Below are 22,855 nucleotides of genomic sequence, written 5' to 3' on the forward strand. Positions count from 1 at the left end.
AGCTCTTGTCATTTCTTGATTCATAGACATAGCACTTCTTATCTCTGCCTTAAGGTCTCCTGGTTGGAAGTCACCCCGTGTCTGTCTCCCATGCTGATAAGAACACCGCTCGTGTTCTACGCTGACTCGTCTCCAGCACCATCTAACTGGAACTTCTCTTACTTGTAGTGACTCCATTTCTAAATATGCCTCATGTCCCTAGTGCGGTGCGGTGCGGTGTGGTGCTGACCGTGAGCAGATAATTTTGGGGACCCAGTTCAGTCCCCAGCACCCAGGCAACCAGTGTGTGTGCCCAGCATGGACTGGGTTGTTAAATGAGTCACTGATCTCTCATTCTTTTATTTTTTTACTTATTCACTTTACATCCTGCTCACTGCCCTCCTCCCAGCCACCTCCTCCCACAGTCTTTCCCCTACCTACCCTCCCCTTCTCCTCTGAGCAGGTTGTGGGTATGCCCTACCTTAGCACTTCAAGTCTGTGCAAGGCTAGGTGCATCCTTTCCCACTGAGGCCAGGCAAGGCAACCCAGCTAGAAGAATATATCCCATATACGGGCAACAACTTTTGGGATAGCCACCCCCCACCCCCCGTCCCCACTCCAGTTGTTTGGGATCCACATAAAGGCTAAGCTGCACATCTACTCTGATCTCCATTCTTTATGCAGGACTCAGTGCTAGACTTGTGCTCCCATTAAGTGAACCTGAACCTCCCTCCTCTCCACTTACGACATGATGCTTATGTGGCTGGGTGGACAGTGCCTCGTTTGTCTTATACTATATCAATGTTATTCTCTGCACCAAATACATTAGGTACTCAAGAAAGGCACACAAAGGTGTGGATAAGCATCTAAAGCTCTTTGCTCCAGCTAGGGATTTAGCTCAGACATGTTGTGTCTACAGCCTCTCTCCAAATTCCTTGCCATGTTGTCTCTGACCCAGTTCATGGTCACTGTCCCCTCCCAGGAAACTCTGCTGTGCGGCCATCTCATTGTCTGAAGAAGACCTGCTCCGGGTAAGGCAGGAGGCACAGGGCTGCTTCAGCCAGCTGGACCGGAGCTTGGCCCTCCCCAGAGTCCGTGCACGAGTGTTGCAGCAGCAGGCGCAGATGGCCTGGCGGGAAGCAGAGTTTCGGAAACTGGACCAGGCCCTGGCTGCGCCTGAGCTGCAGGTAGGGGCTGTGTATGTCTGGACTGCCATTGCAGTGGTGACTGTGGACTCACGGGCTCCTGTGTCTCCATCAACTCTGAGCTAATCATCTCCTTCCCCCCCACCCATTACTCTCTAGCCAGGGTGGCCTTTGAACACTCCAAGGGCTTCTCAGCTTGCTTTATCTTAAGGATATGAAGTAGACCACAATGGTGACAAGGGCAGTAAGAGCAGTGACCACCGGCAGGCATGAAAATCAGCCTCCCCCACAGCTTATAGCCATACTCTTCTGTTTCTCCTGAGCATCGCGCAGCGTGTCTGGCCTAGTTACCCTTGCCTTCAGCTCACATCACTTTCTGAATCAAGGGTCCAAAAGGCCCTTTTGTGTTTGACACAGAAACAAGTTCAGTGTGGCTGAGCTATGAAAGGGGGCTCTGGCCTAAAAGCTGAGGACTGACAGCCATCTTTAGTCATACCCCTTCTGTGTGTTCATCCTCCAGAGCCCTGTGGACCAACACAGGATAGACCTGACCCAAGGCTACAGCTCTGCTTGGCCTGTCCACATCTGTCCTGGTGGTGTGTTCTGTTTAGCCCATTCCTTAGACCTCCTTAGGACCTTTGTGTCTCCCAGCCTAGGTTCAGCCTCTGCTTCTAGGGAGCCAAACACAAGATGAAGCCCTTGCATCCCTGCTTCCTCTGCCTGCAACATGTTTTGTAGTCTAGTCAAGTGTCAGCTCTATGTGGCCTCTGCAGAAATCCACTTCTTATGCAGCACCTGTCACAAAACTGTGTGTCTCTCTACCACCATGGCCTAGGGTTGAAATTTGCCGTTCTAGCCATGCACACACATCCCTTTTGGCTTGGAAAGAAGCCAGCATCTCCTCTGACCTGTCTCTTCCCACAGTCCAAGGCAAGAAAGCTGCGTTCCAAGGGCAGAGGCAAGGCCGATCTTCTGAAGAAGAACCTGGAGGATAAGATCCGACTATTCGAGGAGCGGGCCCCTGTAGAACTGGCTGACCAGGTAGGGCTGGGCTCGCTTACCCCTCCTCCACACCTTTCTCATCCTAACACCCAGCACACTGTCCATCCTCTTCTCAAATATGCTGTGCAGGCATGCTGGCATTCCACAGCCAGGACCATGTGCAGGAGCATTCACAGGGTACCCTATCGCTGTACCCACAGGGCACACAGGTTGGAGTGATGGATGGATTCTGCATACTTAGCTAAGGCCACAGACTGATTGGGGCCATTGAGGCAGTGGAAGAAATGTACGTTTCCAGCACCAGTGCCCCCAGTCTGTAGTTCTCTAGGAGAAGGAGGACCCACCAGAGTGAGGTCAGATGCTTTCAAGAGAGTTGTGGCTAGAGAAGGGAGACTCTGTGGAAGAAAATGGGTAGCCCTGGCTTGACTAAAGGCTACTACTGCACTGGTACAGAGGCAGCCCAGGGGATGTGGGACCCCTCAGAAAGGATGCTCTATGGGTGTGCTGAGCCATGAGGGGTGTGTGTGTGTGTGTGTGTGTGTGTGTGTGTGTGTGTGTGTTGGGGGTGTGCTGAGACAGGAACTTGGTGGAGCTTGTCAGATAGTAAGCTGGGAATCATGAAAGCCAGCTTGCTGTATTATTGAGGTGGGGCAGCCCACTGAGAGACAGCTTTGTTACCTGGGCGACCAGGTACCTACCAACTGTGAGTTGTCAGAGACCAGTGGAGATGCAGACCAGTTCCCATCCACTGCCCAGCCTCCTCCCCCGACGGTGCCTCAGCTCTCTCTACTCCTTTGAGTGACTGACTGCTGAAGAGCAAACAGACAAGATGTTTGAACATTAGCATGGCTGCTGGGTCAGTGAAGTAAGAAACTGTGTTGAGCAAGCCGGGCCTCTGAGAGAGAGAGAGAGAGAGAGAGAGAGAGAGAGAGAGAGAGAGAGAGAGAGAGAGAGAGAGAGGTTGAGAGGTACTGTTGCTGTGACTTTTTATTTATTCTTTATTTGTATGTATGAGGATGCAGGTGTCTATGCATGTGTGTCAAAGCCAGAGGACAACCCCAGGTGTCTTTTCTCAGGCACTGTCCACCTTTTGTTGTTGTGAGCACCTGCAGGGGGAACCCAGGTCTGAGATGTCTTCTCTTTCCTGTCACTGTCTGGAGCACCTGTGTCGGTGAAAACAGAGAATACACACAGCCTGGCTGTTGGGGGGCATTTTGTTTTTTGCTGATGGAAAATGGATGTCTGTCTACGTCATATTTCTTGTGCATGGATTCTTATTGCTGTTTGTTGAATGTACATGCTCCTGTGTATGTGGTGTGTGTGTGAGTGTGGTGTGTGTGTGTGTGTGTGTGTGTGTGTGTGTGGTGTGGTGTGTGTGTGGTGTGGTGTGGTGTGTGAGTGAGTGTGTGGGGTGTGTGTGTGTGTGTGTGTGTGTGTGTGTGTGTGTGTGCAGGTCAGCATGCTCCTGGATGCGTGTGTCTATCTATGAGCTAGAGGACAGGATGATGTCCTATGTCCTCCTCATTTGCTCTCTGTGGTTTTCCCCTTTTAGTTATCTTCAGACTGACTCTCCTGAACCTGCAGCTCACAGGCTGGCTAGGCCATCCTCAGGAATCCTTCTGTCTCTGCCTCCCAAACACCAGGTTTATAGACACACACTGCCCAGCCCAGCTCTTAAGTCAGTGCTGGATATGGATTCAGGTCTCTTTCCTGCACAGCAAGCACTTGACCATCTGAGCCATCTCTCCCTGTGTCTTCCCAGTATATATCTATTACACACGTAACTGTCAATCTGTCAAGCATCTTTTGCCACCTTTTCCCCTAACATCAAAACTTGAAGGGTCCCCGTGTAAGACATAGAAGTCATTACCTTTAATGTCTCGCCATATGTGGACTGTTAAACTCACTTAACCTCCTCAGTAAATGGGGCATAGGTTCTGAATTCCTTGAGGTGTCAAGCATCCTGGAATATCGGCCTGAATCGCTCACCTGCCGTAGCGAGGGGCAGAGAGCAGCCGCCACTGTGCATCTCACGGATGAGAAGATGGGGGCACTGAACGATCTTACAGCTCCTGTCACAGAGCGGGTGAGCAGCGGAGCTGAGCATGAAGCCTTTGCACTCTGCATCCTTTCTCATTAGTGGGTCCATTTGATGGACGCCTCGGCTCACCCCTGCCATGCTTCTCCTGCTGGTTTTGATTAGCAGGCGTGAGAATACTCATGAATATGCCTCAGGAGCATGTAAGGCTAAGTGGCGATGACAGGCCCACGGTTCTCTTCACCCATTGTTTCTCAGTTTGCTTTAATGACACATACCTCCGCCATCTCTGCGCACCCAGCCATTCATTCATTATTCATTCACTGTTCCCAGGTCTCATGATGCGCCATACGTGCACACTGCCTCAGGAATATCCCACACAACTTCATTCCCTCTCGTCAACCTGAGGCCCCATTGTGCTTCTGCAGCTGCCTGGCCGCTAAGCAGAGGTGGCTGGTGTTTGCCAGGGCACTTCTTCAAAGTCAACTTGACCGCACAGCTCATTACTGTTGGAAGAGTATTGTGCTCGTCTTCAGGTGGCCTGACAAGAGAGGCAGTGGCTGGCATGGCTTCTGGCAAAAGTCCATCGTAGGGAGGGGAGGCATGCTCACACAGCCACAAAGCCCGGAAAGACTCCATTCACTTCTCCTACTGTCTGTTCTTATCCCTATCTTAGCCTTTGAGGCAGCTCATGCATCTGGATTTCCCTGAAGCGCCAGGGGAGGAGTGTCATAGCTTACTGCAACCCCCCAAACAAAATCAGGACTCCGTTATTCTTGTTCATGGGACTGGGATGGAATCCAAGTCTTTGCTCATTCATGTATGGCAAGTGCTGTACCCCTGGCCTAACCCCAGCTCATCAGCAAATGTTTCTATGCTTGTATTTTACCTCTGTCATAGATCATATTACTTTGTGTGTGTGTGTGTGTCTGTGTGTATTAAGAAAGAAAAAGTTAAAAGCAGGCATTCTTCACCACCATTCATCTGGTTTGTTGAGATGAGGACTCACTGGGAACTTGTCAAGTAAGCCTGAATGGCTAGCCGGAGCCCCAGGGATCTACCAGTCTGCCCTGCCTCCCCAGCTTTGGCTTACAAGCCTGCGCCAGCACACCCAGCTTTTGTTATGTGGGTTCCGGGAAGTGAACTCGGGTCCTTATGCTTACACGCTCGTACTTACGGACTGCGACATCCCCAACCCCCATGTGGATTTGGATGCTTCTGATAAAACTCTTCTTTTCCACACTTTTTAAACTTTTTACCTGTTTTAATTTTTGTCTAACTTATACATACATTCTTTCTGACGATCAAATAATTATAAAAGGCTTGTGCTGGGAAAATAATAGTAACAAAAGTCAGAGCAGGCCTCCCAGCCATATTTGCACACACACATCTTAATTCACAGTGGGTCGTTTGCGTTCCAGTCCTGTATCTCTAACGGACACTCTCACCTTACTACTTAATGATGTCTCTGCCTGGATTATCTATTTGCTTTTCTCTGTGAGAAGTGGGGATTCATCTCGGTGCTGCACGTCAGCCCCTCCTCAGCCCCAACACAGGTCTAGGATTTCCATTATCAATACTGCAGCGCTATCCACAGAAGGATCACGGAATAAACCAAGGTTGGTTTTCATCCTATGCGACCTTTAGTTTTTCCTGGAATTAAGATGTCCATTTGTTTCTTTTCTTCCTTCCTGTCTTCCTTTCTTTTTTTACTTTTCTCTGTGTTCACAACTAACTTATTCTGCTTGAACAATTGACCTGTCAGGACCACCCCTTGGAAGTCCTCTCCCTCTGTGCTCTGCCTGGTTCCTAAGGGACATGTGTGTCTGGGCTTCACACATAGCTCCTGTCTTGTTCTTCTTTGGAGTCTTCTGTTTTCTTTTTAATTTCCTTCCTTCTTTTCTTTCTTCCTTCTCTTCTTTTCCGTTCCCTTCCTTTTTATCCCTTTGTCTTGTTTGCAAATGACAGCCTGGGTTTTATCTTGCAAGACTTTGAATTGCTCATTTACAGTTTTGTCTCTAATTTTTTGAGAACTCTTCTGCCCTGCCTGTACTCTCTTTCTGGAGTAAGAGTATTCCTTTAGTATTGATGCTGTGACTGGCTATCTTTCTCCAAGAATGTGAATAATTTATAAAGGCTAATTTATTTTATTCTTTTATAATAAATAAGTACGTATGTATGTTTGTGCCTGTTTCTCTATATGTGTACCACGTTAGTGCAGGTGCCTAAGGAGGCCAGAAGAGGGCACTGGACCTCTGGAACAGGAGATAGAGTTGGTTGTGAGATGCTTGGTGTAGATGCTGGGAACCAATCTCAGGTCCTCTGGAAGAACAAGTGCTCTTACCCATTGAGGTCTCTCCAGCTGCCAAAATGGCTTTGAAATTCTCGGGTACTCTCTGTCTCCTGTGTGCTTGCTAGGAGCTCTCCTGTGTTTGTGACTCTCCTTGGTGGTCTGCTTGTGTTTTCTAGTGGACAACAGCTGCTTAGAAGCTCTGGGACTCAGTGAGGCTGTAGACCATGGCCTTCATTATTGCAAGACAACCCCCCTCCCTGCTCCCCAATGTATTCCTTCAAAACGAGCAGAATTCCTCAGAGGAGATCACTGTAGTCTCCTGCAGAGGTGGAAAGGTCTGGATGCCCAGATCATGGGCGCTCAACAGGAAAAGAGCTGGGAGTTTCACAGTTTGTATGCAGATTTGCATTGGCGCTTTCTGATTTCAGTGCAGAGCCTTTTGATGCAGCTGACTTCCTTCTCTAAGCTGAGAACATTCCCACAGATAAGCCAGGAGTCACCTGCTGGTGGAAGGAGGGAGTGGCCTGCTGCCCAGAGAGGTCAGGCAGGCATGAGCATCCTCAGAGCTGCCTTATGAGAGGCTCAGCCTTCTCTTAAGTCTTCCCCTACTTGCCCATGCTATTGATGCTCCTTTTCTGGGACTTGGCACATCCTGCAGAATACAGTATTTTGTTTCTGGTGACTCTACTCTGGCTGGCTGAGATTTCAGCTTGGAGGATCTGTCAAGTCATTTACGGTTCAGTAGTGCACTTTCATGCTTCGTCTCAAATCCTCTGTAAACAGGGTTATTTTTAAAATTAAATTTATCTATTCACTTTACATCCCAATATCAGCTCCCCCTCTTCTTCCAGTAACCCTCACAAAGATCCTCTCCTATTCCCCCTCCCCTCTCCTAGGAGAAGGGGGCGCGCCCCTCTGGGTATCACCCCCCACCTATCCCCACCCTCAGCCCCATCATCACCCAGAACAGGGAGTCACTGCAGGACTAGCTACATCCTCTCCCACTGAGGTCAGACAAGGAGGCTCAGTTAGGATAACAGGATCCACAGGCAGGCAACAGAGTCAGGGATGGCCCTCACTCTAGTTTTGGAGGACCTGCATGAAGATCAAACTGAACATCTGCTACATATGTGCAGGGGTCCAGCCCATGTATGCTCTTTGGTTGGCAGTTCAGTCTCTGGGAGCCCCCAAGGGTCCAGGTTATTTGATTCTATTGGTCTTCTGTGGCGTCCCTGTCCTCTTCCTGTCCCTCAATCCTTCCCCCAACTCTTCCATAAGACTCCCCAAGCTCCATCTAATGTTTGGCTGTGAGTCTCTATATCTCTTTCCATTAGCTGCTGGGTGGAGCCTCTCAAATGGCAGTTACGCTGGGCTCCTGTCTGGAAGCATAGCAGAATATCATTAATAGTGTTAGGGATTGGCTCTTGTCCATGGGATGGGTCTCAATTTGGGGCAGTCATTGGTTGGCCGTTCCCTCTGTCTCTGCTCCATCTTTGTTTCTGCACATCTTGTACACAGGACACATATTGAGTTGAAGGTTTTGTGGGTGGGTTGCTGTCCTCATCCCTCCACTGGGAGTCCTGCCTGGTTACAGGAAGTGGCCGCTTCAGGCTTCATATTTTCCACTGCTGAGAGTCTCAGAGTCACCCCCATAGGTACGCTGGGGCCTCCCTGATCTCAGGTCTCTGGCACAGCTGATTTCCATTCTCTTTCCCTTGCTTTCTCCCTTGCTCTCCCTACACCTTATTCCCTGCCCCATCCCCTCTTCCACACAGTTCCCTCCCTCCATCCACCTCCAGTATCTATTTCATTCCCACTCTGAGAAAGATTCTCCATCTTCCCTTGGGCCCTCCTTGTTATTTGTCTTCTTTGGGTCTGTGGATTATAGCGTGCCTAGCCCACACTGGGGTATTTTAACTTCTCACTTTCCTGTTTGTTCCCATTTTGTCTTGTTTGCTTCTCTTTTCTTAGTGCATTAATAAGACCTCTGGTCTTATTTTGGCTAGGAGTGGAGAAAGTGGACACCTTTGCCTAGTTACTGATCTTTGTGTAGATGATTCAAGATCCCCCCCCCCACTGAGTATAATATTGGCTGCAGGTTTACCATAGTCAACATGCTTTATTTTGTAATATGTTCCTTCTCTTCTGAGTTTCTTCAAGATTTTTTCCTTTTTGGTTTTTTGAGACAGGGTTTCTCTAGGTAGCCTTGGCTGTCCTGGAACTCATTTTGTAGACCAGGCTGGCCTCAAACTCAGAAATCCGCCTGCCTCTGCCTTCCGAGTGCTGGGATTTAAGGTGTGCACCACCACACCCGGCTCTCTTCAAGATTTTTAACAAGAAGGGATATTAGACTTTTGCCAAATGCTCTTCTGTTTCTGCTGAGATGGCCATGCGCTTTCTACTCTTGGGGCCATTTATGTAGGTCAGGACAATTACTGATTATATATTGAGCTATTCCTCTGTCTCTGTCATAAAGCCAACATATTCATGGTGAATGATGTGTTTTGTTTTGTTTTGTTTGATGAGCTCTTGTATTCAAGTATTTTGTTGAGAGGTTTTACATCTAAGTTCACTGGGAGGATTGTTCTGAATTTTCATTTTGTTGCTGCTGCATCTTTGTCTGATCTTGGTATCAGGGTACCACTAGCGTCATAAAGGCTTTGGTCATGTTCCCTCCCTATTATGATGATCTGGTGAAACTCACCAGTGAATCCATCTGGGCCTGGACTTTTTTAGTTGGGAGATTTTAATTACTGCTTCAACTCTACTGCTTGTTGTCGGTCAGTTTAATTGTTTATCTCATTTGATATAATTTTAGTACATAATATGTCTAGTGATTTATCCATTTTTTGAGATTTTTTTTCCAATTTAATGGAATGAATACATGCTTTCAAGATGAGGCCTAATGATTTTCTGCATTTCACTGGTATCTGTTATAGTGGCTCCCTTTTCATCTCTAATTTTACTTATCTGAGTCCTCTCTTCTTTTGGTCCATTTGGCCAAGGGTTTGTTTATCTTTTTAAAGAATCAGGTCTTTGTTTTGTTGATTTGTATTTTATATTTGTCTGTTTGTTTTTTTCCCGTTTCATTATTTTCTGCTGCAAAATTAAATGTTTTCTTTTGGGCTAGTGATTTGGGATTTTATTTGCTCCATTTCCTGAATGTTGCTAAGTTGTTTATTTGAGATCTTTCTGATGTCTTACTAGAGAGCCATAAATTTCTCTTTTCAGACTCTTTTCATTGTATCCTGTGGATTTTGCTATGTTGTTTTTCATTTTCTTTTGATTCTAGAAATGCTTTTATTTCCTTCTTGATTTCTTCAGAGGCCAATTTGCCATTCAGTGGTATATCTTATATCCCCGTGAGTTGACATATGTTTTTGGGTTTCTTGTGCTGTTCATCTGTTCTATTTATGCATATTCTATTATGATCAGATCGAATATGAAAGAATTATTCCAATTTTCCAAATATATATTGAGAGTTGATTTGTGTCCTGATACATCATCTATTTTGGAGGAAGTTACATGGACTGCTCAGAAAAGTGTGTATTCTACAGTATTGGGATAGAATATTCCAGAGATGTCTGTTAAGCCCATTTGACCTATGGTGTCATTTAATACATTTATTTCTCTATTTTTATTGGTATAACTTGTCAGCTGCTGATAGTGAGGTCGTGAAGTCAACCACCGCTATTGAGCTGGGGTTAATCTGTAACAGTACATCTAGGAGTATGTGTGCTGTGGAATTGAATGGACCTGTGTTCAGGGTATGTATGTTTAGAATCTTAATGTCCTTCTGATGACTGTTCCCTTTATCAGTGTGATTTCAGCACTGTCATCCATTCTTATTAGGGTTGGTTTAAAGTCTCTTTTCAGATACTAGGACAATGAAGCCCTTTAGTTTTCCAGGCTTATTTGCTTGGACCACCTTTCTCCATCCTTTCACCCTAAGGTAGTGTCTGTCCTTTATACTTAGGTGTGTCTCAGAGGAAACCAAATAGATGGCCCCTACCTTTTAATCAAATCTACTGGCCTGTGCCTTTTTATTAGGGATTGAGACCATCAATATTTGGCATTATTACCAAAAGGTATGCATTGGCTCTTGCCATTTCATTGCTTTCATGATGTTTGGTTTTGTTCTCTTGTATAACTGTTATTCTAGTGTGGTTTATTCTTTCCTGTAGCATCATGGATGGAATTGTTTTTCCCTTCAGCCTAAAGTAATTCCTTCAAGTATCTTCTGTACAGCAGGCTTGTGGTGGTTTGATTATGACAGCTAAGCTTAGGCAGTGAGGGATGTAATAAAACAAGTGTATGTGTATGTGGGGAGGGGTGCGTCTTCCAGCCCCATCATGCAACAGAACTCAGCAGCTTCAGCCATGTGGCTGTGTCTTTAGTGCGAAGAATAGGAGACTACTGGAAAAATCGATGCTGGTTAGCTAGAGCTAAGAAATTAGCAGTCATTAAGAAGAGACCAGCATCACTGAGGTGAAATCTTCCAGGAAGTATTTCCTGAGAGCACAAAGAAGCTGTGTCCCAGAGACAGCCAAGGTTGTACCTCATGCTGCAGCGGGACTTGGTAATGTGTAAGAGTCACCCAGGTGGGACTGGTTTTGAAGGCATAGAAAGCAGCTGAGGCTCAGTGCTGTGAGAGTCCAGGAAAGGCCGATGGTGAAGGTGTAGCCTCAGTTGCAGTTGATGGCCCAGTACTGAAGGGGCCAGGCAAAGAAGTGGAGGCTTGGCACCATGAAGAGAGCCTATGAGAGGCTATTAGTGAAGCCTACTGTCAGCAGAAGATCCCAGAATATTGTAGATGCCAGTACCATGAGATGATCACCTAGAACAGCACTAAAAGTGGAATGGCATCAACCAGAGCCTAGAGTGCTACAGAGGGCATTGCTGGAGATGTGACCCAAGCCCTTTGGAGGATCCAAGAAGATAATATGTGGATCCCATACATTGGAACAAGAAGCTGTAAAGTCAAAGTTGCCTTGGAGACCCCAAGATGTTAGAAATGCCAGAACCATGGGTTATCTGCTGAGGAAAACTGCTAACAGGGAGTGGAACCAGCCCAGGAGAAAGAAGTGTGTTACAGTTGTCAAAGCTGAAAGGAATTGGGCATCAGACATGGAGATGCAGAGTTTGAAGAATGCCCAGCTGGTCTTTCGTGTTGCTTTGGTCAAGTATTTCCTCACTATAATGTTTTGGAATGGTAAATATATGTCCTATGATCTTAGAGATATGTGATCAGCTTTTTATTTTGATTTTATAGGGGATTACAGTTAAATGATTGGTTGAGTCTCAGAAGAGTCTCTGGACTTTGGACTTTTAAGATTATTGAGACTACTATGGACTGTGGGGACTTTTGAAGTTGGACTAAATGTATTTTGCTTTATGCTATAGCTAGGTATGGCCCCCATATACTCATGTGTTTGAACAAGCCTAAGGGGGGCAGGGAGTGAAATGGGATGGTTTGTATATGCTCAGCCCAGGCAGTGGCACTATTAGGAGGTGTGGCCTTGTTGGAGTAGGTGTGACCTTGTTGGAGGAAGTGTGTCACTTTGGGGTTGGGCTTCGAGACCCTCCTCCTAGCCTCCTAGCTGTCTGGAAGCCAGTTTCTCCTGTTTGCTTTTGGAACAAGATATAGAACTCTCAGCTCCTCCAGTGCCATGCCTGCCTGGATGCTTCCATGCTCCCCACCATGATGAAAATGGACTGAACCTCAGAACCAGTAAGCCAGCCTCAATTAAATGTTGTCCTTTTATAGGAGTTGCCTTGGTCATGGTGTCTCTTTACAGCAATAGAAGCCCTAACTAAGACAAAGCTTAATGGTCATAAATTCCTCTATTCTATTTTTATTATGTAACATTTTTATTTTTTTCATTCAGCTATGGTAGATAACATTTTTGGGTGGAGTTCTCTCAGCTGGCAGGTATTGCCTTTCAGGATTTGAAAGAGTCTTTCCAGGCCTCCTGGACTGCAGCATTTCTCTTGAGCGATTCCCTCTTGTTCTGATGGGCCTGCCATGTATGTATTATTTCTGTGCTTCTGTCTTGCCTCTTCCAGTATACACTCTGCTCTGTGTATTTAGTAGTTTCATTATAACATGATGAGGGGAGATTCTTTGGTCTTGTGTATTCAGAGTCCTAATTGCCTATTATATCGGCACTGGCACCTCTTTTCTTTATTCTGGGAAATTATTATTATATTAATTTTTATTATTATAAATAATTGTGTGATTATTTGTTTGAAAATGCTTTCTATGCCTTTAGAATGGGATTTTTCTCTTTTTACGGCCATTATCTGTTGGTTTGGTCTTTTCGTTGGGTTAGTGTATCACGAAATTCCTATTGTTACTGTCTCATTTTGTTTCTGTGCTTGTCGGACAGCTCCAGCGCTTGCATCTTGTCGTTAGGCTCGATATCCCACCCTGTTAGTGATCTGCTGGGTTGCTGATACTTTCCACAGAACTTTTAATTTGACTCATTGATATTTTTCATTTCTAGTATTTGAGATTGGTTTTTGTTCAGAGTTTTGTCTCTGTTGAACTCATCTTTCATATCACATTACCATCTCCTTCTTCATTTTGTTCAACTGTTTGAATTAGCTCTCCATTAGGAGTTCGTCTTTCCTGTTTTCTTTGAACATTCTTAGCATCACTTTGAACTCTCTGTCTTAGTTTTCCTCTAACTCACCCTCTCTAGAGGCCATCACCGTAGGGTGAAGAATTTCTCAAAGAGTTATACTTGTCTTAGTTTGGTGTGGGGTTTTTTGGGGGGGACGGGGTCACTTTTGGAATTTACACAACTGGTGTTTGTTGTTTTGTTTTGTTTAATCATCTATTCTTCTTTTTAAAATCAGATAGTCTTTTATTGAAATATTTTCTTATTGCTTCTTAACTAGCTGGGCACTCCACCACACCACTGTTGATGTCATCTATGATGACACCAGGGTGGCGGCCATCCACATTGCAGCCCACAGATTGTGCAGTAACCAGAATCTCCTTGATAGTTCCAGAAAGTTCTCTGGCCAAAGACAGGTGTCTCATCTGGTGGGCAATGTTGACAGTTTCATCAAAAGTGATGTTTCCACTATGTTGAATGTTCTTCTGAGTCTCTGTTGGCAGCTCCTTGAGGGCTTTGATGATCAGGGCAGAGGCAGAGGGTAACACCTCAGTCTGGACCTGTCTTTTCTGGATGGCCAGTGTCACTGTAACCCTGAGACCTTTCCAGTCACCAGTAGCCTTGGCAATGTCATCACCATTTTTTGGAGACAGACCCAGAGGACTGATCTTAGGGGATAAGGTAGATGTGGCACTGACCTCACCTCCAGTGCACCTCAAATACATGACTTTGATCTTGTTGGGGTTGAACTTGATGGCTGGTGTTGGATGAACCCAGACTGGGGACAACCAAAGAAAGTTGCACAGTAGCTTCCTCTGAGCCAAAAGCCGAAAAGGCTATTTCTCTTCAAGTGAAGCATTTACAGTGTTCAAGTGTGGGACCTGGTGGAGTTGAGTGTGTAGCTCCCAAAATGCTTCCTTAGCCTGTGAGCTCTGAATGCCTATTGTAAGCTCTACACCATTTCCTGGGCAGGATGATAACTGCCAGATAGATATTAGCAAAGTGCAAATGTCACAGCCGGCTATCAACAGCGACAGTGTGGTGTCTACTACAGCTTTAGTTAATTAGATTAGGAGTGGGGAGGGAAGTAGGAGGATAAGGATTAATTAGTAGATGGACTTGGAAAAGAAAAAAAAAACGAGGTGGGTAAGGAAGGTGGGAGGGATAAGCCAGGATCCTGTTAGGAGATTGGTAAAGCTATAGATGGTCCTAACGGAGACATAAGAAGAGGAGAGGATAGAGATGAGAGAAAGAAGACAAGACACAGACCTAAGAGGAGCGCAGATGTGTGGCTAGAGAGTGTCGAGAGGAATGCCTTCTAGGCCGGGTGAAGACATATACTCCTATGTCCTAACTGGCCAGCATACAAACAAAGCAAAAACATTCCGAGACAATTAGTTAAGATCAGGAGGCAAACCGCAGAAAGGCTGAAAGGGGGGCTTATGGGATGACCTGCTTGTACAGATGGACTGAGGTGACAGCTAAAGTTCTCAGATCCCTCTTGCTCTGGCATCGTTTCGCCCAGTGTTGTGGGCAGTGGGGGGCCTTTGGTCTCTCTAGCCTCTGTGCAGGTTCTGTCCTGATAATTCTCTGGGACTTCTACACATTACCCTCTCTTTTGATGCTAGAGCTCCTGTGTACCTGAGGAAGGCCCTGCTAATGCCTCACCTGCTCATCTCTCCATGTGTTTGTTTCTAGACCTGTTAAGAAGGGCTGGTGTGATTTAGAATCCCATAGAGACCCTGCGGCAGGAGCTGGCTTGGAGGAACCTTAAAGAGCATCTTGGGACACAGCAGGGCCATCCTTGAGCTTCTAGTGCTGTCAGGGAAAAGTAGGAAGAAAGTTGTTTGAACTTCCTATTTAAAATAAGAACATTCAGCAGGCCTTGTTCTCAAATGAGTTGTTATTATTTGAGAGGCATGAATATGTAAGGAAAGCAGCCATTAATACCTCATAGATATGCAAATCTGTCCTTACCCAGGATTCGCCCCCAAGGATTCAAATCCAATATAGAGAAATCGTCTTACCAGGTGCTGGAATTCACAGAGTAAGCTTTCCAAAGAAAGAAAGGGGGATTGTGGAAACCCTTTTGAAACCTTCACTGTCCATGACATTCTTAGGGGATATACAAGAGGCTTCGGCTTTCCTTGCATTGAAGGTTTTCACTTGGGATAGCCTGGAGCTGTCCCTGAGGGTCACCACACTGGTGTCCTCCCTTTGGCAAGGCAGTGTGCCTGGGAAGGCTGAGGCTCAAGGAGCTTGTAGGGTCACAAAGGAACCAACAAGTCAATGACAGCACAGGCTTTGTTCCTGAAGAGACCTACTGGGCCAAGTCCTCTAGCATAAGGCACCAGAGGCCTCTGTCCACTTACAGGCTAGAGGTGTGTGAAGGAGACCGATATCCTCTTTGGTTTATGGTCTGCCATTGTTAGGAGGAGAGGGAAATAAGGTGAGCGGGTTGAGCGTGGATGAGCGTCTCTCCTGGCCAGCCATGAATGAAGGCTCGCTGAGCTGAGAGAGCAGAAATCTAGAAAAACAACTTACTTTGGTTTCAAGAACTATCATTATTTTAAACCGAATGGGGGAGCTTACAGATGGCACAGTCATGGCTAACCTTCCTGACTGCTTCTCAGATGGCTGGAGAAGGGGATGGAGCTGTCTTCTATGTGATTGCCTCCTGCTGGTTAGGATCAGCGACCCACCGGGCGGGCCTTACACAGACCTGAGTCTCAGGAGCTCTGTGTCTTTGTCTTTGCCTTCCTGGTTCTGGAAACATCCAGCCATCTTAATTTAGAGCAGTTTCACCATGCCCTTTCCCTCTAAGAATGGCGTCCTTCTTTCCTCCCTTCTCTGTCTCCTCCCACTTACCGCCTCTTTTACTTCATTGTTGTTGATCTTCAATCTCTTCCTTCCTTCCTTCCTTCCTTCCTTCCTTCCTTCCTTCCTTCCTTCCTTCTTTCTTTCTTTCTTTCTTTCTTTCTTACATTACAATTTGATCGTATTCTCTCCCCTCCTACTCCTCCCAGATCCTCCCCACCTCCATATTTAGCTCATTTCATATCTGCCCATCCCCCCCAAATCAAAACAAATAAAAAATCAAATCAAACCAAACAAAAAGCACACACAAAAAGGTAATCCTGCCGGGCAGTGGTGGTGCCCGCCTTTAATCCCAGCACTTGGGAGGCAGAGGCAGAGGCAGAGGCAGAGGCAGAGGCAGAGGCAGAGGCAGAGGCAGAGGCAGAGGCAGAGGCAGAGGCAGAGGCAGAGGCAGAGGCAGAGGCAGAGGCAGAGGCAGAGGCAGAGGCAGAGGCAGAGGCAGGTGGATTTCTGAGTTCGAGGCCAGCCTGGTCTATAGAGTGAGTTACAGGACAGCCAGGGCTACACAGATAAACCCTGTCTCAGAAACAAAACAAAACAAAACAAAACAAAACAAAACAAAACAAACAAACAATAGAAAGAAAGAAAGTAATCCTTTTTGTATAAGCAACACCATGTAACATAGTAATATTAACCAACCATCTTACTCAGTCTCACTGCTGAGTCCAGTGACATCCGGGGAGACCCAGAATATGTAAACTTTACAACCAGATGAGTCTTTATCTGCCAGCTTGTGCTTTGGGAACAGGGATGAGCAAGGGATGGTGGAAGATTGGACTTTCTCCCATCTGAGTGCTAGAGAGGGATCGCCCTCTGATGGTTGCTAGGGCCATGGGACATCAGACATCACATATAACGTTTGAAGGCTTTTGAATCTTCTATCTGCAGTTTCTTAAGTAAGTCTTTAGAGTTTGTTTGGGAGACAGAGAAGAGAAAGGTTTTACCCAAGGTTCCGTTACTAGAGGAGCAAAATAGCAAGGTGACTGTTAGGTTAAAGATGTCAAGAGATGGAAAAGCATCTCCCATGGCTGTTACTGACAGGGATCAATCTGGAAAAGTGAGTTACTTTAATTTCAGAAACTCTCATTGTTCAATGAAGGTGCGGTTGGGGGTAGCGGGGCAGATGGAGAGCAAGGAGCTTCATAAGATGGTGTGATCATGGCTCACATTCCTGACTTTAGTTTCTCTTAGATAAGTGAAAATGACCATAGCTGTCATTCTTGTAACTACTTCCTGCTGGTTACAGGCAGTGTCCTCACCAGGGGAAAGGAGGTCCGGGATAGTCTCTGGTATTTTAAAGGAGGAATGCACTGTCAGTTTGTCTTTCTGCTGTTTCCTGGATACAGGACTTCTCTCTATGATACAAAGCATGTTTGAGTACAAAGCAATTTTAAAAGATGGGGTAGAAATCTGTACCCTTTAAATTAGGGCCCAGGAAAGCTAGCAGATTCAGTAGTGGAGGTCAGCAAACAGCCATATGATAGGAGGTGGGGATGGGTGTCAGAGGCTGAGTGAGAGGCCCAAGGATACAGGGAAAGCTTCCGGGCTCTGGCAGAGCACTCCATCTTCTTTGGCTGGCTTTTGGCCTCTACCTCTTAGTTTCAGTTACCTTGGAGACCCATCCGGGATGGGTATCTGGTTCTCCAGACTAGATAGAGATTGGGTCTAGTGTACTGTCCTGAGACCTGGCCTGAGCTTCCCTAGCAAGCCTGTGTTTCTGGGGAATGTTGTGCTTGCCTTGGTGCTATGTGCTCTTCTGGCTCGTGTGGGGGTTGGGAGGATAGAGCACGTATCTAACATGAGTGCAGTCCCTTGCAGACTCTCTTCTGTATGTACTCCATGGCCGTGGGCCTCTGAATGTCCTTCCAGGGAGCAGCACTGCCCTTCTCGTGTTCCTGTCTTGACTCATCCCTACCCCTCTGTGTTTCAAGCCTCAGTGCCTCTGGAAGGGCAGGTCTGAGCCTTTCAAACAGGGCTGCATTTTATTGGGGGACATGTGGGCAGTCATGGGAGAGACCTGAGCCATGATCTTCTAGCAGCCTCCGCTTCAGCTCAGTGTCCTTGTCCTATTGCCTCTACAGAAGAAGCATCATGGAAACCCATGGCAGGTTTTCATGTCTCATGGGCTTTGCTTTTGGTTTTATGTATTGTGTTAAATCATACCACAGAAAAATAACAACTTTTAAAGGCTCAGCTCACGGACATTAAAGTCCATTTACACTCTTCTGAGCCACCATCTAGCTCTAGAAATTTCCATCTTGCCAAACTGGAACTCCATACCAGTTCCACAGCGCCTCCCGTTTGCTTTCACCCCAGCTGCTGGGGACCACAGTTCTCCATTGAGCATGGCTATACAGAATTTGTCCCGTTGTGATCGACAATTCTCACTAAGCCTACCTGGCTAAAGGCTCACCAAAATGCAGTTTCCTTCCTGTCTTGATGTCAAACCCTGGCTTGCTCCGTGGATGTAGTTCATCCGCTCATCCCTCCCCGGCAGTGGGCACATTGTTGTTTGACTTTTGGTTATCATGGACGACATTTTAGAAACTCTAAGGTAAAATGAAAGAGATGTGGATTGTCCAACTTTCTTTGTGATTGGTGCTTTATTCTCCTGGTTTGGGGACTGGAACTCACAGGGTGACCTGCTTCTTTCCCAGGTTTGGGGAGTGAGTTTATAGTGTCTATGTAGGAAGCATAGGAGGTGTTTTGGTAATACATGGGAGGCTGAGGCAGGAGGATTACAGGTTTGAGGAAGGGAGGGGCAACAAAAAAGTAGAAAGAACATAGATGCTTCATTGAGACAACTCAACAGGGAAAGGCTCTTGCTGCCATGTTTGATGATCAGAGTTCCATCGCTGGAACCCACATGGTAGAGGGAGAGAACACTCTCAATTGCCCTCTGCCCTCCACATGCACTCCTTCAGGGTTAGCTATAGCTGAGCCTGCCTGTACACAAGGCCTAGGGCATGGCAGGGGTGCGGACTATCATTCTCCAGGATGGTGGGAGTCTGTAAAGAGCTAGGAGTGGACAGAGTCAGGTCTGCTCACCTCTGAAGATCCATATAGACCATGAAGGACACTGAGCCTGGTGTCCCCAGGCTGAGACATTGCCTCCCTCTCAGCAAAGTCCCAGACTACTGTCTCCTGGGCAGAGCTCCTGGGATTCTCAGCTTGTGCTCTGTGGGAGGCAGTGGGCTCCTCTCCCCACAGCCTCTCAGGTCCTCTGGTTCTGTCCCCTTCCCCAGGTGCGAGGGGAATTGCTCCAAGAGAGGGTCCAGAGGCTGGAGGCCCAGGAGGCGCACTTTGCTGAGTCACTTGTGGCTCTGCAGTTCCAGAAGGTGGCCCGGGCTGCTGAGACCCTCTCAGTCTACACCGCCCTGCTCAGCATTCAAGACCTGCTGCTGGGGGAGCTGAGTGAGTCGGAGACCCTGACCAAGTCAGCCTGTGTGCAGATCCTGGAGTCCCACAGGCCGGTGAGTGGGCTTGGGGCAGAAAAGGGTACCTGCACTATCGCTCCTTGTGGTGCCTAGAACTTTATTCGGCACGGAATGAGTCTCTACCACATGTCCTGTCTGTGAAATGGGGGACCAAGTAAAGGTGACTTGCTAACTATACAAGAGCACTATGTGCTAGGCAGCACCCCACCTCTCCTCTGACCCCTTGCCTCTGATCGGACACCCTCTGAATCGCCACACCCTGAGAACTGTATGCCTCTTCCATTCCAGGCACTGTCCAAGTTGGTAGTGACTCTTCATAAATGAAAATTCACCATCATCTTAATTAGGCCACATCAAATGCAGTCCTGCCCCGGGCTAAGTGTTTTACTCGGAATGTCACCATTATTCCCACTTACCGTGTTCTTTCAGCTGAAGAACTGTCACCATGAAACAAATGCATGGTAAGGCAGGTCTGAGGACCAATTTTAGGTCCTTTATATGTGGGTTTTAAAGAGAAGATTTTATTCTATTTTTAATTATCTGACCTGTGTGTGGGTCTCTGCACATAAGTGCTGATGGAGGCCAGAAAGAGGTATTGGCTCTCCTGAAGTTGGCGTTCCAGGCAGTTGTGAGCTGCCAGATGTAGGTGCCTGGAATTGAACTCAGGTCCTCGGGAAGAACAACACATATGGCTAACCACTGAGCAATCCCTCCAGCACCTCTGTGTGTGGATTTTTCCCTCATATTTTGTTCTTTGCGAATTTCATAGAGTTTGTTTTGATCATATTCACCTCTCCCCTAACGCCTCCCAGATAAAACCTCCCTTCTCTACTGCCCAACTTTGTGTTTGTTTTTTTTTTAAATCCCCAATAGAGTTTTTATAAATTCCCAAATATAATTTGTGTTTCCAATATATTCTTAGATGTGTGGCTCTTTACTGGAGCGTGACCAACCTACCAGGGGGCCACCCTTTTAAGAAGAGTGATTCTCCCTCTTTCTATAGCTATCATTCTGCAGTAACTTCTCAGCTAAGTATGGGACTTTGTGCAAATTATTCTTTCTTTTTCCTTATTTATTTATTTATTCATTCATTCATTCATTCACTTTACAACCTGATTGCAGCCCCTCCATCTCCTCCTAGCTCCCCATCACACAGCTCCTCCCTCCCACTCACTCTCCCTTTCTCCTCTGAGAGTGGGGATGTCCCTCCTGGGTACCAACCCACCCTGGCACCTCAAGTCACCACAGGATTAGGTGTATTCTCGCCCACTGAGAATAGACAAGGCAGCCCAGTTACAGGAATAGGATCCACAGGCAGGCAATAGAATCAGGGACAGCCCCCTGCTCCATTTGTTGGAGGACCAGCATTAAGAGCAAGCTGCATTCCTACTATATATGTGTGGAGAGTCTAGGTTCTACCCATGTATGTTCTTTGTTTGGTGGCTCAATCTCAGAGACACTCCAAGAGTCTTCTTGTGGAGTCCCTATCCTCTCTGGAGTATACTTCAATCTTTCCCCCAACTCTTCCACAAGACTTTCCAAGCTCTGTTTAATGTTTGACTGTGGGTCTCTAAATCTGTTTTCATCAGCTGCTAGGTTAAGCCTCTCAGAGGACAGTTATGCTAGTCTCATGTTTGCAAGCATAACAGACTATCACTAATAATGTCAGATATTGGTTCTTGCCCATGATGTGGGTCTCATGTTCATTGCCTCTTCCTTCTATCGCTGCTCCATCTTTGTCCCTGTACATCTTGCAGGTAGGACATATTTTGGGTCCACAGTTTTGTAGTTGGGTTGGTGTCCGCTGGAAGTCCTGCCTGGTTACAAGGGGGTAGCCACTTCAGGTTTCATATCTCCCACTTTTAGGAGTCTCAGCTAGAGTTACCCCCAGGGACTCCCTAGAGCTTCTTCCATCCAGAGTCTCTGTAAAGACTTAGAGATAACCTTCATGATTATTTTGTTCTCCCTTCTAAGTGGAATTCAAGCATCCTCACTAGGGCCTTCCTTCTTGTTTAATTTCTTAGGGTCTGTGGGGTGTATCATGAGTATTCTCCAATGTCTATTTTATTTTCCCTTCTGGGTGAGATTCAAGCATCCTCCCTTGGGTCCTCCTTGTTATTTGACTTCTTTGGGTCTGTGTTTCATTTACACAATGGAACACTACTACTCAGCTATTAGAAACAAGGACATCATGAAATTCACAGGCAAATGGATAGAACTAGAAAATATCATCCTGGGTGAGGTAACCCAGACCCAAAGGACATGCATAGTATGTGCTCACTTATAAATAGATATTAGCCAAAGAAATATACGGGATACACACGCAAATAATTCTTTCCATGCTAAGATTTTGTGTGACTTGGGCTTTCTCTCCTGCATGTTGTCACAGTCTCTGTGACATATGTGCAGCTTCCCTGCTCTGTCTGAAAAATTCTCTCCTTGTATTTATCTACTTTTCTGGGACCTGCCATCTCTTGGCCTCCTGTTCTGACGTGATCCCTGAGTCCCAGGATGATGGGTGTGATTCAGACACCCCATTTAGCCTGCAGCATTCTAAAGGCTCTCTTACAGTGCCAGCTGTGGGTCTCTGAGTTGATCACCATTCACAGCAAAACGCAGCTTCCCTGGTGATGGTTGAGAGTATGTGTGGATTTTTCTTTTTTAAATCCCATGAATTACAGTAACATGTTCCAGTGAGGAGAAAGCTCTCATTCACTGAAGCCCTGGGTGTGCAGGCATGCGCAGAGACCCATGACCAAGGCAACTTACAAAAGGAAGCACTTAACTGAGCTCTTTCAAAGGGTTGGAGCACATGATGACAGAGTAAAGGCATGGCAGAGGGAACATCTTGTTTCACAAGCAGGAAACTGAGGCATACTAGAAATAGTGTGAGTCTTTAGAAACCCCAAAGCCTGCCCTTCCTCCTAATCTTTTGCCAACACTTCCACCAGCTAGGGAGCAAGTACTCAGACACATGAGCCTATGAGAGCCATTCTCACTCAGAACATCACCCTTCTTCTACTCATATCTTCCTGGATGCTGGAGCAAAGACCCCCATTTACCCTGTATGGTTCTCAGATAACCTGGACACCAACAGGAGACCCAGGTGGTACCAGACAGAACAGCTGCAGCCTTTATGTGCAAAATTGTAACTAACATAACTCATCCATCTTTTAGAATAATATAATCTATCCTGGCCAGGCTGACTGAGGTGGGTTTTTTGTTTTGTTTGTTTGTTTGTTTGTTTGTTTGTTTAACCAGGGCTATAAGGAATTTCTAGGAATTTAACCTGAGGACATTAGTTTACAAAACTCACTTACTTACTAGGTTAAAGGGGAGGAAACCACTCATGTGGCCATTTCACCACATACAGAGAATTCTTGATGGACTTTAACATTCACTCAAGATGGATCTCCTCAGGAAATCAGACAGGAGGAAGCCTCCACAGAACCTCCACCAAA

General features: G+C 46.4%; 1 protein-coding gene and 1 pseudogene across 2 annotated transcripts in view; one reads left to right on the forward strand and one right to left on the reverse strand.

Annotated features, from left to right (window-relative positions):
• Window positions 1-22,855, forward strand: part of Evc2 (EvC ciliary complex subunit 2) — an 86,578-nt gene that overhangs the window by 52,554 nt on the left and 11,169 nt on the right. For both annotated transcript variants that reach the window (NM_145920.3, XM_006504082.3), the window contains exons 13-15: window positions 962-1,166; window positions 2,049-2,165; window positions 19,203-19,430. In NM_145920.3, the coding sequence (NP_666032.1) occupies window positions 962-1,166; window positions 2,049-2,165; window positions 19,203-19,430 (550 nt within the window). The remainder of the gene's footprint in view (window positions 1-961; window positions 1,167-2,048; window positions 2,166-19,202; window positions 19,431-22,855) is intronic.
• Window positions 13,353-14,593, reverse strand: Gm15732 (annotated as a pseudogene).

Source organism: Mus musculus, chromosome 5 (assembly GCF_000001635.26).
Source record: "Mus musculus strain C57BL/6J chromosome 5, GRCm38.p6 C57BL/6J".
Taxonomy (NCBI): Eukaryota; Metazoa; Chordata; class Mammalia; order Rodentia; family Muridae; genus Mus; species Mus musculus.